We start from the raw sequence: 15,344 nt of genomic DNA on the forward strand, positions 1-15,344 counted from the left end.
TGAAAAGTGTAGCAACAAAAAACAAAGGGATAGGGTTAGGGAAGAAAATAGAAGGGTGAAAAACCACATGATCAACAACTTCCTGTGAGAGAATTACTTCATCCATTCGCACTCCGCCTTAACATGAACGGATGGCGGAATCGCTGCGATTTTTTAATCCCTGAGGATTGAAGTTAAAAGATAAGTTTTACCGCATTCCATTTTTCCTAACTCTCTGTCTTTCTCACGCTCAATTTTCTTGGCTGGTTGCCACGGACCAGGATCTCTTCAATTGTCACGGTTTAAATTCGGAACGCTTTAATCAGTCCTTTCTTTTTTTTCCAATTTCACGAAGTATATCTGCCCTCACAGTACACATGCCCTTCTCCCTTGACCATTAAAAGGAAGTGCCTTTGTTAACAAGATTTGGGTCTGTAATGGTGCATATCCAGGGGCTCTTGCAAACATTGCGCTGGGTTTTTGTAGGCATGTTATTATTTTGAGTTTGGAGTGAGTAGCCAGTGGGAAGATAACAAACAATTGCTCAGAGGAAGTCCAACGACAGATCTCCTAATCCTGAGCCTCTGTTTTCCACGGACTGGGGAGTGGGGAAGTTTTCGACAAGCGTTTAAAAATGAAAATGGTTAAGTAATCCTCACTTTCTATTTTATTCTGGCAGTAGCATTAGAAATGTGTCCAAGCTAGTGAGTGTTGGAAGAAGTCAGGCTGCACCCGAATTGCTTGCCTATGGTCAGTGCCAACACATTCGTCTATGGGACATTGCTATACTCATCAAAAACCTCACAAGTCCATCACGTGTTCTCACAAGTCTATCACATGTCCTCACAAGTCCTTTACAAGTCCGGCAGAAGTCAACACATGTCCTCATAAATTGTCACAAGTCCTCACAAGTCCTCCAGTCTCAAGTCAAGTAACAGATTATTCAAATTCAAGTCAAGCAACAAATATTCAAACAATAGTGGTAAAGCAAATCAACAGGGGGGGGGGGAGTTAAAGGGAATGTACATCATTGGCTTTTGCTGTAATTTTCAGAAATGAACTATTTGAGGGGTTAGTATAATAGGTCAAATATTGTTACACTGACATGTTTGAAGTTTTGCGTTCGAAAATTCTGGAAAAACCAAGAAACACAAAAATGTTCAAGTAGTCTGGTTCCCTGAGTCCACCAAAGATAAAATGGATCAATTTATAGATGCTGGAAAATTGTAAGGTAAGGGAACCAGCCTAGCTGGCCTGTACCCGTTCATGAACATGTAACCAATTGCAAGTGGGACTCAAAAAAAGGTAAATTTGGAGCAGTAGTTGAAAAATAGTTAGGTTTTTCCAGGTGCCATAGTTTTACAGGATGCTTTAGAGGTCATTTACCAACATCCTAGTAAGATATTTTGTAAAAACTTGATAGTTTTATTTTTCGATGTTTGCAAATGTTGTATATTCCCTTTAAGTACTGTGCTTTGTAGTGCTTTTGATAGTGAAATGTGGTAACTGTTCCTTTTTAAAAATTGTTTTACTGGTTTACCACCAGGAAGTGAATTTCATGTTTGATTTTAACTCACATAAAAATGTGAATCGTGAAATAATCTGTGACAACATCAGTCTTTCATCCCCTGTTAATTGTGACTGGACTTGTGATGGACTCGACTATAACACTGCTAAATGAAATGGATTTTGCTGCTGCCATAAGGGTGTGTTATTGACAGCCAAAACTTTAAAGAGGTTGTGGAATGCTCGAAGACATTTCCGTCATTTTTTGGGTATATGTAGCCTAAGGTGTGATGAAATAAAAACGACTATTGTTTCTGTCATGAAATGAGTACAAAGGGTACTTTTGAGAGCTATTTTTCAGGTCCTGTTTCGACCCGAACGTGCAATTTGTGTAAAAGTTGTCATTGCGGGCAGCAAACAAACACAGTAAATCGTGACGTAATAAACAGGACTCGTTTATGCTACTCTGCATCGGGAGTCCTGTTTATTACGTCACGATTTACTGTGTTTTGTTTGCTGCCCGCAACGACGACTTTTACACAAATTGCACGTTCGGGTCGAAACAGGCATGACAGGACTTGAAAAACAGCTCTCAAAAGTACCTTTTGTACTCATTTTATGACAGAAACAATAGTCGTTTTTATTTCATCACACCTTAGGCTACATATACCCGAAAAATGACGGAAATGTCTTCGAGCATTCCACAACCTCTTTAAGTTATTCGGATTCACCCTTACATTGCCTGACCTGTCTAAATACGGCATTTGATAATTTTGTATGATGTAATGCATCATCGTTTTGATACCACCGTCAGGAAACGATGCATTTGTTTTAATTACGGTCCATCAAATTTTTTGTCATAGCTGTCACAACAAAGAAACGCAGTTTGACAGTCAGTGACAGGGCTTGGGTGATGAGTTATAAGCTCGGCACAGGTGCGATAAGCTGGTGCGGTCGAACCTTGTATGCACTCTGCATGAATGTGCAGCTCTTCCATGCAGGGCATTTCAGAGATGTTCTTTCAGCAGAAGATGTTTTGTCTTCGTAAACTGAGCCTGTCAACCTTCATGGGACAGCAGGTTGCCAAAAAAGTAACCAAGCACCTTGGTAAAATTTACCAAGGGTAAAGGTGGCAGATGGTAAAGTTTACAGAGAGCTATGTTTACTGAGGGCTATACGTTTTAATACCAAGGGTTACGTTTACTGAGGGTTACGTTTACCATGGGTAAAGTTTACGGATGGTTACATTTACTGAGCGTTAATTTTACTGTGGGTTACTTTCGGCTCGGTTTGCATTGGATTGGTATGGATAATATAAGTGTCATCTTGGTTATCCTGGGGTTTACCAGAAAAGGGCCAGTGCCAACCCCACTTCAGAAACATATCCTTAAAAAGAAAGTAATTTTCAGCCTTAAACCTGTTGTTTTTTTTCTTGAAAGTCCTGAAAACTACATGTAACTATGCCGAGACAAATCTTCAGAATCCAAATGGGAAAAAACAAGAAGCCATTCTACAAAATGAACAAATCTCAGCATCATCATGATCATTCTCCAAAAAATTATTCACCCCAAGTTTTTCTTCCAAGATAGTGTTTACCTGATTCTACACCTGACATTAATTTGTCAGGACTGAGGCCAGGTAACACCTGTCAACCAATTAAGACCTGTCTGCTTAAAGTAGAGGGGTGGTAAAATATTCCAGAGCTCTGTGTAAGCTCCATGACAGTGATGTCTGACCAGGGTCTGATCCAAGACTTAGGGAGGAGGGCCGTAATATTAAGGATTATCAGATTTGAACCTCAGAGAATCCCACAGTGACCCCTAAGAGATAACATGGTTAATTCCTGCTTTAAACTAAAGCCCTAGAATCAAGATCTTGTTGGCCTTGCAAGTCTCATTTGATTGGGGGGTGCGTGACAACAAATTTGTCAGTCAGCTGGTCATCGCAAATAAAAAAAAAATTGGTGTGTATGGTGGATGGGGGGAGGGGCTGGGTGCGGCTGGACTCCATTGGATATATAATGGAGGAGCCATGGAGGGGAGTCAGGTAGACATAGCTGTACTTTCCTTGCCTTCCACCACTATGACCCGGGTTCGATTCCTGCCTGAGCCATTGTGTGGATTGGGTTTTCAGTGCCTACCGGTACTTGATTCTGTGGGATTTCCTCAGAATGTTCTTCTCTGGTTGTCCTCCCACATCTAAAACTGAAATTTCTTCACATTGTCTTCTCTTTACTGGGCCCCATGGGAGACCAGTGGATTCCACTGAATGGGCTGAACGATCTTGGACACTATAGCACAATAGGTGGTACTCTTCCACATAACAACTCCAAACCCCTCATCTCACGTTTCAAACCCTCCCCCCCCCCTTCCCATTCGCTATGTCCCTGCATGTTGGTGCTACTTAAAACACAGAATCAAACACATCACCGATCTCTTAATTAACTGATATGAAACTTGACTGGGAGGTCATAGCCTTGGACATAAACCTAATATTAAACCCCATAGGAGTCTGTGACACCCTCCAGACCAGATATAATCTAGTTAGCTAATCCTACGCTTCCTTATTACTCAACTGGGAGCTTTTTTTGGGTTAAGACCAAAAGATTAAAACCCGTATGATGAGGATATGAGAGTGTGGCCTTGTTATGACAGGCCAATGTATGGAAAGGTCACTACTGTGACAGAAGGGATTGATCTGTGTGCCACGGCCAGTACCTTGTTATAGGGAAGTTTTCTATTGTTAGGGAAATTAGGACCGAGTTATGGGGACTTTCTGCTGTCCCCATAGCGTCTTTAGTCCCCACAGCGTCTTTGCTCCCCATAGTACCATGGGACTACTCATGTGTAGTCCTCACACTTATGGACCAAGTACATGTATGTGCAATTTCACTAGTTAACGCCTGACTTAATATAAGCACATGTTGGTAAAACATACATAGGATCATTACTTTGTGCCTACTGGTTTGAAGCAACAAAATTGCTCAAAATCTTCAGTAGGGTACCTTACAATACGGGTGATTCACAATAGCGCACCTCCAAGAGTTTGCAACGCGTTGGCCAATCACAATGCGCAAAATCTGTGATTGTGATTGGCCAACGCGTTGCAAACTCTTGGAGGCGCACTATTGTGAATCGCCCGTATTGACCTGTAGAAGTTTGAGCTCAGTGGCTCATATATATTTCGAGAAAACAGAGGAAACGTATGCAAAAATGGTTGGGTCTCATAACTGGATTCCAGTGCTACCCATAGAGCTACATTAAATTACTAGAGTGCTAACTCCTCATTCTTACGTGTGAAGATACTTTGAAGCCGTCCTGCGTGTATATGTGCGTATTTGCAGAACATAATAAAATAACCGACTGAGTGAATTTTGAAAGTGTACTCTAAATGCAACGCGCAAGTACAACACACGCAAACAACTTCAGCGTGTTATGACGGTTAAAAAACGTTGTGGCAAAAGTCATCTGCAGCGGATACGCACACCTGTTTGCGTTGTTTGCGCAAAGCAAAATGAAATGCTCATTAACTGATTGTGCATTTCGATTTTTTAAGTGTACGGCTTCGAAAACGCACCGGTATAGAATACAAACGCAGATATGCAAATAGCCACACAAAAAGCCGTACACAGTTTTGCGTTCTCCATAGGTTTGTGCACAAACATGGATACGCCCAGCAGGCATCACTTTGTACATGAGTCACTGCTCTAGTAATTTAATATAGCTCTATGTTGCTAACGTACTTTTTAAAAAAAGTGCCCGTAGGTACCCAACTTTGAAACCACCTTCAATGTTAGTTTTCTTTCAGATGATATCATTTCAGGAAGACAATTTCACAGGGAATTTGATACCAGTCCTATCTTCACTTTGAGCAAGGTTTCTGTAATTAAATCGTTAGGTACTTCTCTGGCAGTTAATTGCAAATGATCCCAAGTGCCTTTAAGCCAGGCATAGCCAGGCAAGCCAGGCTAGCCTGCTCTCGAACTCTCAAGGAGTGCATTGATTCAGAAAGGGACACTGACCACAAGTCCAGTATACACTTAAAGACGTTCACAGCAATAACATGTCTATCTTTGTAAGGAAAATGCAATTAGCGAGCTGAGAAGGAAGGATTCTCACAGCCTTAGACAGATCTCTTCAGATGAAGTAGTTATCCCTCACTGTGCTTCTAATGCCGCGAAGATTTCATATCCTCCACACGTGTTACGCATAAAGCCCTGCCTATCCAAGTCTTTAGGAGAGAAATCCTCAATCATTGGGCTCCGCTCATCTTCATGACACAAAGAGGTCGCGTTTCCCTGACAGCTTGCATCCCACGGACGATCAGTCATGCACAATCATCTTGTGAGTGAGAAGAAACTCAACAACAGCCTGTGATTGTCATGCCACCCCTGGGTAATATCATATGACAAGAAAACACGACAAGGAAAGTCCAGCGAAGTTTGTCCCAAGAGCAAACAATTCTACTCGATAATTCAGTATGGCGATTCACTGGAAATTTTGTCATGCATCTGGTCAGGGGCGGCGGAAAGCTTTTCAAACTGAGGGGGGTGGGGGGGGGAACACCAAAAAGGGGCACTTGCTCAGAACAAGGGGCACCTTCCGTCAGTGTGAAAGTGGAGGAAAACAATTTGATCCCGTTCATTTCGCCATAAACCTACATGATGAGGAACAAATTATGAATATGTTTTCCATCTTGCTCTTTGTGTTTCTTTTACCTATAGTTATGTAGCAAGACCATTTTTGTTTTATCGCGAGAGGGGCACTGTTGCTTTTGATGGCCAGTTCAGTGACAATTTTATTCGCGTGAAGGGCACTATTATTTTTAGGGGCTAATTTTCCATCTCGAGAGGGGCACAATTTTTTTATTGCGAGAGGGGTATTTGTGCTTTCGAGGGTTAGTTTTCTATTTCGAAAACTTGTGCACAATCTTGTTAATGTGAGAGGGGTACTTGTGCTTTTAAGGGGCAGTTTTGTTTTCATCTCGAGGGGGCACATTTATAACTGCGAGAGGGACACTTTTGTCGGCCTGGGAAAATCGGGGGGGGGGGGGGGGGGGGAGTGTTCCCCCAGCCCTCCCGGTTTCGTTGCTCCTGCATCTAGTCTACACAATGGGCCAGATTTAGCCTATTCACTGACATTACGTGGTCAATTTAAATATAGAAAAAATCTCAAAGCGTTTTAATACAATTATTCCCCCGACCCCGTTCATCAGGCCACGAGACCACGCGGCAGCTGATATCAGCGCACACTCGGTCCTCTAACATCACAGGTACCCATTCATACTCCTGGGTGGAGAGAGGCAATTGTACGTGTAGTTAAGTGTCTTGCCCAAGGCCACAAACACCTTGTTCCTGGCAGGGTTAGAACCCACGTACATCGTACATGAGTCAAACACCGTAACTACTGAACCATGGCATTCTACCAGGCAGTGATCCTATACAATAGCACTGATCGGTTCCCTTCACTAGCATACAACCAATCTAAGTTACAAGTAACAATCGGTCAGTCGGGGAGTTGGTCGGGGGGGGGGGGGGAGTGAGGGAGTCAGTCAGTAAGTCAGTCAGATAGGTACGAAGAGGACGCTAGGCTCGCCTCTGAGACCACACACCAAAAAAAAAAAGAATTTATGAGATAAGGGAGTACATGAATGTTTCATATCCTATCCGGATATTAATTTTGTTAGTCAGTGGTATTAAAGCAGCAGCCTGCACTGAATTTATTCATGTCAAACACTGGTGAAATTTGAAACAAAAAAGAAAAAAAAATCCAGCTGCCATTTCAGTACAAGTTATACCAAACTACCAAGGTTAGATTATTTTAAGGTCATGTAATTTGCCAGATGGGAAAAGGCCAATTATAGTTTTGTACGCAGTCTGGCTGCCATTTGTCAGGTCTACAGCATTGTACCGACAGCGATTGTGATGTCTGACCACACGGCATGTATGGTTTAACAAATTGGCCCTTTTACTGCCCAAAACCGCCCTGTCTGTTACTCCTCATACTTGTAATTACTCCTCATTGAGGAGTTAATAAAATGTAATACAATTGATAATGGGTTGAAGGCCTCTCGTTCTGTGTGTGTAGATACTGTCAAAACTGGCGACTACCAACATAGTTAGACCGGCAATCACTGTTTCAAATTCTGCATGATCAATGTCACTGTTCAAAATTTCCAGTGCTGAGGACAAACTATACAGGCCATCTTAATCCATCACAAATACACCTGTAATATGGGAGATTATCAACTCAATTAAACTATCCCTAGCTACATTTTACAGGCAAATTGGTTGATGTGACCATGGCACCTGTGCTTGGACCAGCCTTCTTAACCGCTAACAAGACACTTCCAGCTTACCCAGATTAGATTTAGCCCAGATAATCGTCAAGATCTTCAGTAAACCCAGGACTTGGCCTTGTTTAATTAACTGATAACAGGAGGTTTTTAAATGAAGACTTCCCCGCCCAGATTGTTATGCTAGTGGAAAAAGGACTCATACAGCACACCAGGAATTCTGGGGAATGGTGAATTTTTTCCCCTCTGAAAGGAGACTCAATCCGTTATAAATCTAAGTATCTATGATTAAATTGAAAGTTGAACAAAGAAATTGACTGGAGCAGGGTCTGAACCTGCAATCTCTGGTAAACCATACTGGCACAGTACCCTACCAACTGAGCTATCCAGCCCTATGTTGATGACACCCCATTTTTATAAATGTTGCACTCCTTAATGCATTCTTCCCCAAGAGTGATTATAATTATAATTCTAACTGATTTTTAATAATAGTTGAGCGGCAAATTAAAGAAGTTCAGAGGTAACAGGGGCAAAAAAAGTGGTCACACTTTGGACCCTAACTTGGTAGAATGATGCTTATTTGAGTATTTTCCTAACTTTTGGATATAAAGGGCAATTATCACTCACATCTGAGAAAGTTTAGAGAAAAACATGAAGTCCTGGCTCCTTTATTCACTTTCTAACAGGACCAAGAAAGGCTTACTGCAAATGTTCGTTGCTTCAATCAGTAAGAGACCCTACAAAACCTTTCAAAATAATTCTTTAAAAACTGTTTCTGACCTGTTTATTAGATATACCAAAAGTTGGCTAGTCGAAAATCTTTTAAAAAAACCACACAATTATAGTTTATATGCTATTTTGTAATAATGTTTGGAAGGGAAAATGGCTATAACCCCTTCTCCCTCCCCCTCAAGAAAACCACTTCCATTGATCCCTGACGCCGCCTTCTCCCTTCCTGCTCCCACACAGGATGGGCCAACCGGACCCCATAATTCCTAGGTGCAACCTGATTGGTTGAGCCATCCTGCTGTGCCCATTTGGCAGAATGCCAAACGCCCTCCTCCCTAAACCCAAGTTTTATGTTTTCGCTTTAAAATGTATAAACTGACTCCAGGTCATGCACATGAATCCGGAAATTTATCTGTAATGTTCGCGAATCTGGAGGGAATCCTCTTTTGTGTCAGACATGTGTACATGCCAAGTCATCCGACCTAGTTTTAGTGAAATGCACAAAACCCTAATAACAATCTCTCACATACTGCTCCATGGGGTAAAAAAAGAGAATCCACTTATGGACCCCATGCACAAGTACCCTCTCAACGGTAAGCAAGGGAGAACGTATAACACTACCTACAATGGGAGGTACCCCACAAGGAATGCCCACAGACTTGCGGGGTACCATTTTGGTACCCCATAAGTTTTTCACGAAAAAGATGTATGGATTTTACTCAAAAACTAGGAATTTCCAAGGTGGGTTGATGTGTCGCAAATGGAAGAGTTTTAGAAAAGGGATATTAAGTCCGAATTTCAGCCCAGGAAATTAATTCTGGTTAAAATAAGAGCATTTTGAAATTAGTGTGCGACATTGCAAGATTTTAGTACACGAGAACAAAGGAAGTACCCCACTTCTATGCCTGTGTAAGCGCGGGTGAGTTTGGGGGGACCACTGGGAGAGACATTCAAAAAGTATTGCCAATGACTGCCGATGACACCCGATGCTCACCCGAAGATGGGGTAGCTTTGTACACATTCAGAATATAATTAGCCATGCATACTTTGTGGTATACGCTTGCGAACCAGTACAAAGCCCGGTTCATACTCGGTGCAAAAGCGAAAGCGAACGCGAATTTGTGACGTCATGGCAAGTATTCGCGCTGCAAATTCGTAAAAATTGAACATTTTTCAACTCGGGCGAATTTCACAGCGAATGTTTCATGACGTCAAATTCACTTTGCATTCGCATGAAGTATGAACCAGGCTTTAGTGGTAAAAAGCCTCTCTATTTGTTTTTGCGGACGGAGCCAATATATTTGTCATCAGGCAGTGGTCTGTCAAGTTTAACTCTACTGCTACCTGGTTTTCAGAAGAGCATGGTTTTGAAAAATTGAAGAACTAGAAATTAATTTCCACGGACATTTTTTGTTTTTGTGCTCAGGGTTTTTGATGCAAAGACTTCTAGACAAGCCAGCTGTACCGTCATGCGCTCATACTACAGCTTGATTTACGTTATTCTAAATAAAGCATCCGTCCAATAAAAGGACTTCAATGTAACAAACACCAATCAAGATCTAATGGAAGGATAAGACACTTAAAAACTTCCAATTTTCACACTGTAAAAGGTCCTACTGTTCCCTCTATATTAAGAAGGGAAACTATCAAGCTATTTTGGGCTAAAAAAAAAATTGGGTGGTCGGGTTCTCATCCAAGGTTGTGTCTCTATAATGATTGGGTTTCCCATCACCTTGCTACAGGAACTAGACCTGTAAAGAGGAAAGGGCGTAGGGGGCCTTGGGAAGAATAATTTCCTGGCCTAAAAAAGTTTATAGTTATTGGAGGCATTTTTGGCCAATCTTTAAAAGATTTTACAGAAGTTGTCAAATACTCACAAACAAAGAACCACAATTTCAGCACGTGCTACCAATGAGTTCTACAATGTGCATCTTGCATTTGGCTAGGAGTCTGTTTTGCTTGTTTGCTGTCTTTGTCCATCAATGCTTTATTTGAAAGTATCAAAGATTTATGTGAATACCTCGCACTGAAAGAAGACTGAACGAGAATGAAATTTGAAATAATTTCTCCTCTGTTTTGACATCTTTCTATAAATTGACTCTGAGTGCAAAATGAAATGCCCTAAATTAGACAAAATAATTCCCCAAAGAATACACAAGACTAGAGCTGATGGCTCGATCTGTAATTTTTTTCTTCAAAAGAAACCCTTTCATGGACTAAAAATGTTGTTGGCAAAGATCTTTAAGAGAGGGTCTGGAGCTGTTGGTGACACAATCTGTTCGTTAAAATCTTAAAGTAAAATGTTAACAGTCCCTGTAACCTATAACGCTAGAACTTGACATTAAAGCACTAAAATGCTGAAGACGTCTGAAGATTTGCAGAGCTGCGTCCTGCCAAAAAAATGTCAAACTGCAGACAAAATAAATTGAGTCTGGGGGTCTGTTTCCGGCAGTGCCTGCCGAGTCCTGAAGGGATTCACACCATACGCCCTGGGACAATATTCGCGCAAGCGTTTCAAGGCGTAACACGTTCAGTACTTGTACAAACAGTGACTTATTATTCAAATACGCAGTCGTGAAGACATTGTACCTATTTAGGGACTTCTACAAACTATCAGGTTTAATTTGACGACTTTTTTTCCCCGAGTGCCTGAAATATGACAAATGTGCGCAGCGGCTCCAAAAAGAAGTCGGGAACAAACAGGAATAGATAAATTATGGGGCTTTGATGAAGCTATTCTTTAATACAGGGCTGTCAACGTTTAAGCTCATTGAGTGTGCACAGGTGGACAATTCCGTCGTCCGCTTTCAATCTATGTGCTCTCAATCGCATCAGCGGTGTTTGGTGTTACTTCATGTACTTGGATAAATGGTGATGTCTCTTCTTATCGAAAAGAGGGCCCAGAGAAGGTTTCAAATGGTCAAGTTAGCACACAATAACATGGTGCTGCTTAACAGTTAGCAGAAAAGTTGTGCTTGCTATTGTTGTGCTTACTGGATGTTGTCAATGCCCAGTGTCTCTCCTACTTTGATCACATTTCAAGAAGACAAGGGCCGAGTTCGGGCAGTCTGTTCTTGACGAGGGTATACTGTTCTTGCACAACCCCGATGGATACATGTAGGTCGTGTGTGATCTTGTTCCGAGTGCAGTGTTCGAGGGTCGTGTACCCGCCGTTCGAGCGCAAGAATAATATACCCGTGTCAAGAACAGACCGTACCGCTCTAACTCGGCAAAGGTGACTGCCTGTAAAAAGTGATACTGCAGGGCAAGATAGAGGGGACCCAGAAGGAGAGGAAAACCCAGAACAAGACTGATCGACAGAATCAAAGCTCTCGCTGGATGTTCCCTGTCTGAGGTACAAGCTCTTGCTACAGATTGTCCTTCATGGAGAACTATTGTTGAGGTCACGAGCTGTCAGTCATGACGGGACCGAACCAACCAACTATAGCAGAAAATTGTGCTAACCTGAAGCACTATTTCATAGCGTGGAAGTGCTAACGGTTGCGTGTGTATGGAGGTTTCTATTGTTACGTCACTGATTAAAGCACCTTTTTCCTCTGGGATTAAGCGGGCTTTTGCTGTGCTTACTGCTTACGGTCTCCATGAAATAGACGGAAAATTGTGTGCTTGACAGCGCCATGAAATTGGGCCCTGATGCTGTGTTTGATTCAGACGGAGATACTCATACCGTGGTTATTAAGTCCTGGTTGCACTCGCGTGGAATTCAAGTCGGACTCTTTTCTGTAAATCGTAACAGTTATTTTTGAAGAGGCTTCAAATGTATTTTTAGACAATGAAGGACAGGTGGTGATTAGCAGGACATATACGAGAAGTTGAAACAAAGGTGGCTTCTGTAAAGCAATTTTCTTTGTGCCACACTGTACAAATGTACTGTGAATTTAACTGCCAGAAGGCACCTTTAGGAAGATCAATTGCTTCCCCCGCCCCCTGACCACATTTGGATCCCTGTTTAAGAGATGTCTCTGTTCCTCCCCAACCCCCTCTCACCCTTCCCAAGTCCCTCCCCTCCCCCCCCCCCTTCATTAATTTCAGGAACTCCCCATTTAATCTTAATATCCTGGGAATTTTTCTTCCATGAATCCTGCACAATCCACGGAAGCACTCTGCAGGTGCCTGATAGCACAAACTGTCTTTGTCACTTTTCAAAGGCACTTAGAGCCATCGATACTGGGATCTAGTTTTAGCAATCCTCCAAAATCTCCTGTTGGATTTCTGAAGTATCTTGACAGGGGTTGGGGTAATTAACCGGCCCTGTATTGACTGACAACAGCCTGTTATCCTTGGCCCTGCTAATGAAGTACTTTAGTCTTATCATGCACTGAAGACAACTGAAGCTTTTTTCTGTACAGTTTATAATGGGAATTCTTTGTAAAGTCAATTTAGAGAATATAGCTGTGAAATCAAACCGATGGAGGGCTGGCATAAGAAGGTAAAGCTCACTAAAGTGACTTTTTAAGAATCACTGTGTGAAACAATTTTGAAGGCAATTCCAGCCTGAAATAAAAGTCCAGCCTGAAATAAAATGTGCTGTAGAAGTTAATATGCATGAATATCTAGACAGTGCACATGGACGTCGCGAGGGGGGGGGGGCTTGTTCCCCCCCCCCCCCCCAAAAGCTCTTTGCAAAATGGAGGATTTTGCGGGATTGAGGCTATATAGCAAAAATGTGGAGGATGCACTGTGTCAAGGTCTTGGGCCATGCATAAATTTAGGCATAGATTATACTTGAAATCCTCCACACTGCTCAAGGATGTCATGTGGCTCTGCCTCAACATATTGACAGTGATTGCTGGAGGATTTTGCAAGATTGAGGCAGTGGTCACCCCTCCAAGGACCACATTCAAGAAATAACGGAGGATTTTGCAGGATTGAGGCTGTATGCAATTTTTACATGGAGACTATTGGAGGATTTTGCAGGATTGAGGTTTCACCCTAGCAAAAATGCCTAGGGAGTTAGGGTTAGGGCGGGTTCATACTACACGCAAAAGCAAAAACGAAGTGAATTTCAAGACATCAACAACTGATGTTTTATTGTGACATTTGCCTTTACCCTTACAAATTCACTATGCAATGAAATCGGCAAGAAATATGTATCAGTGTTGTAGTCGAGTCACTTTGAGTCGAGTCCGAGTCTCGAGTCATTTAGTTTAAGTCCTAATCTGAGTCATGAGTAATTTGATAAAGTTTGATTTTGTTTTAAAACAATGTGAATTGCGAGTCACACAAGTAATCAGCATCACGTTCAAGTCACGACGGCTGAGTCCGAGTGCGAGTGCGAGTCTTTAGCCAATGGGACTCGAGTAGAGTCCAAGTCACTGACATTGCGACTTGTGTCTTAGAACACTCGTTGAACTGGCCGTTGTAGTAATTTGGAAAAGGACTCCAATGCAATGCTGGAACAACAAACTGTGCAAACATTGAAAGTAAAGGAATGAAACTGCCCCAGGCAATCTCTACGTACCTGTCAGAAACACAAAGTTGATCTCTCCTGGGATGTCCAGTTCCTGTGGGCTCAGCGAGCTGTGGGAGCGGTAGGTGACCACGTAACCGTCGACGGCGCCGTGGCGACCGTCCTCAGGAACATCCTAATGAGAAAGAGGATGGGAAAAACAGGATGGTGTTCAAGGTTTCTGATTGCAATGAGATCCTCCTCGGTGACTTTGTTTTGGTTTTGCAGACATGGTTTGTTAATTATTCCCTTTATTGAGTCATCGGTGAGGATATTGAGAGGGTGTGGACGAAGCTCTTTGAATGCCGATTGAAAGGAACGGGAGGAAAAGTTTACAGGGACTCGGCAATTTGCACTGACTAAGCAATTTGTGGTGCAATGTTCAGGCCCAGTTTGGAGGATTTGTGGTGCGATGTTCAGGCCCAGTTTGGAGGATCCCGGTAATTTATTAATGCTTATTGGTTGCAGATGGGCAGTCCTGTAAATTTTGACGTACAGTACATGTCAGACACTTTAAAGGGATACAACATTTGCAAACATCAAAAAATTAAACTACCAAAACATTTTGAAATACCTTGCTGGACTGTTAGTGAATGACAGTGTAAAGCATCCTGTAAAATCATGGCACCTGGTATACTGTCATTTTCAAGAAAAGTGGTATTTTTGTATCAATTTCCAACGCTGATCGGCCGATCAGCGTTGGAAACAACTGGCTTTTTTTTCAAATACTGGCCCCAATTGACCATCGCACTTGTTTGCAATCGATTACAAACCTATGAACGGGTACAAGCCAGCTAGACTGGTTCCCTGACCTTACAATTCTCCAATGTATGTAAACTGCTCTGTTTCTTTTTATATGGAGTCAGGGAACCAGACTACAGGAAAATGATTGTTTTTCTTGGTTTTTATAGCATTTTCGAACCGAAACCCTCAAAAAATTCAGTGTTACTATATTTGCTATATATTTCCAACCCCCCAATTCCATCCATTTCTGAAAATTACAGCAAAAGCAAATGATGTATATTCCCTTTAATGCACTGCTGTTGGAAAAACGAATGATACATGTACTTCACTAATATGTGACATCTAACGAGTAGAAAACAATTACAGATCAAGCTGTTAAGGTACCACCACCTTAACGACCTTGTACACCATGTGGTTGAAGGTACACAGAGAATTGGATTATACGGAATTGCCCAGATGTAGAAGATTTTGAGAAAGTTAGTTCCAATCTTGCTCACTTTTTGGTTACTGTATAAATTATGGGGAAATGTTTCAACAATCATGTCCAGCACAAGCAAATGGTTGATAATTGTCGATAAGCAAGAAACACCAAGAGCAGTTAAAAAAAACTATGTGTCACACT

The 15,344-nt window shown here is 42.0% G+C and overlaps 1 protein-coding gene across 1 annotated transcript in view; it reads right to left on the reverse strand.

Annotated features, from left to right (window-relative positions):
• Window positions 1–15,344, reverse strand: part of LOC119721074 (protein sidekick-1-like) — a 168,815-nt gene that overhangs the window by 32,570 nt on the left and 120,901 nt on the right. The window contains exon 22 of the mRNA XM_038190960.1: window positions 13,991–14,114. Within this exon, the coding sequence (XP_038046888.1) occupies window positions 13,991–14,114 (124 nt within the window). The remainder of the gene's footprint in view (window positions 1–13,990; window positions 14,115–15,344) is intronic.

Source organism: Patiria miniata, unplaced genomic scaffold, assembly GCF_015706575.1.
Source record: "Patiria miniata isolate m_02_andy unplaced genomic scaffold, ASM1570657v1 HiC_scaffold_9, whole genome shotgun sequence".
Lineage (NCBI taxonomy): Eukaryota > Metazoa > Echinodermata > Asteroidea > Valvatida > Asterinidae > Patiria > Patiria miniata.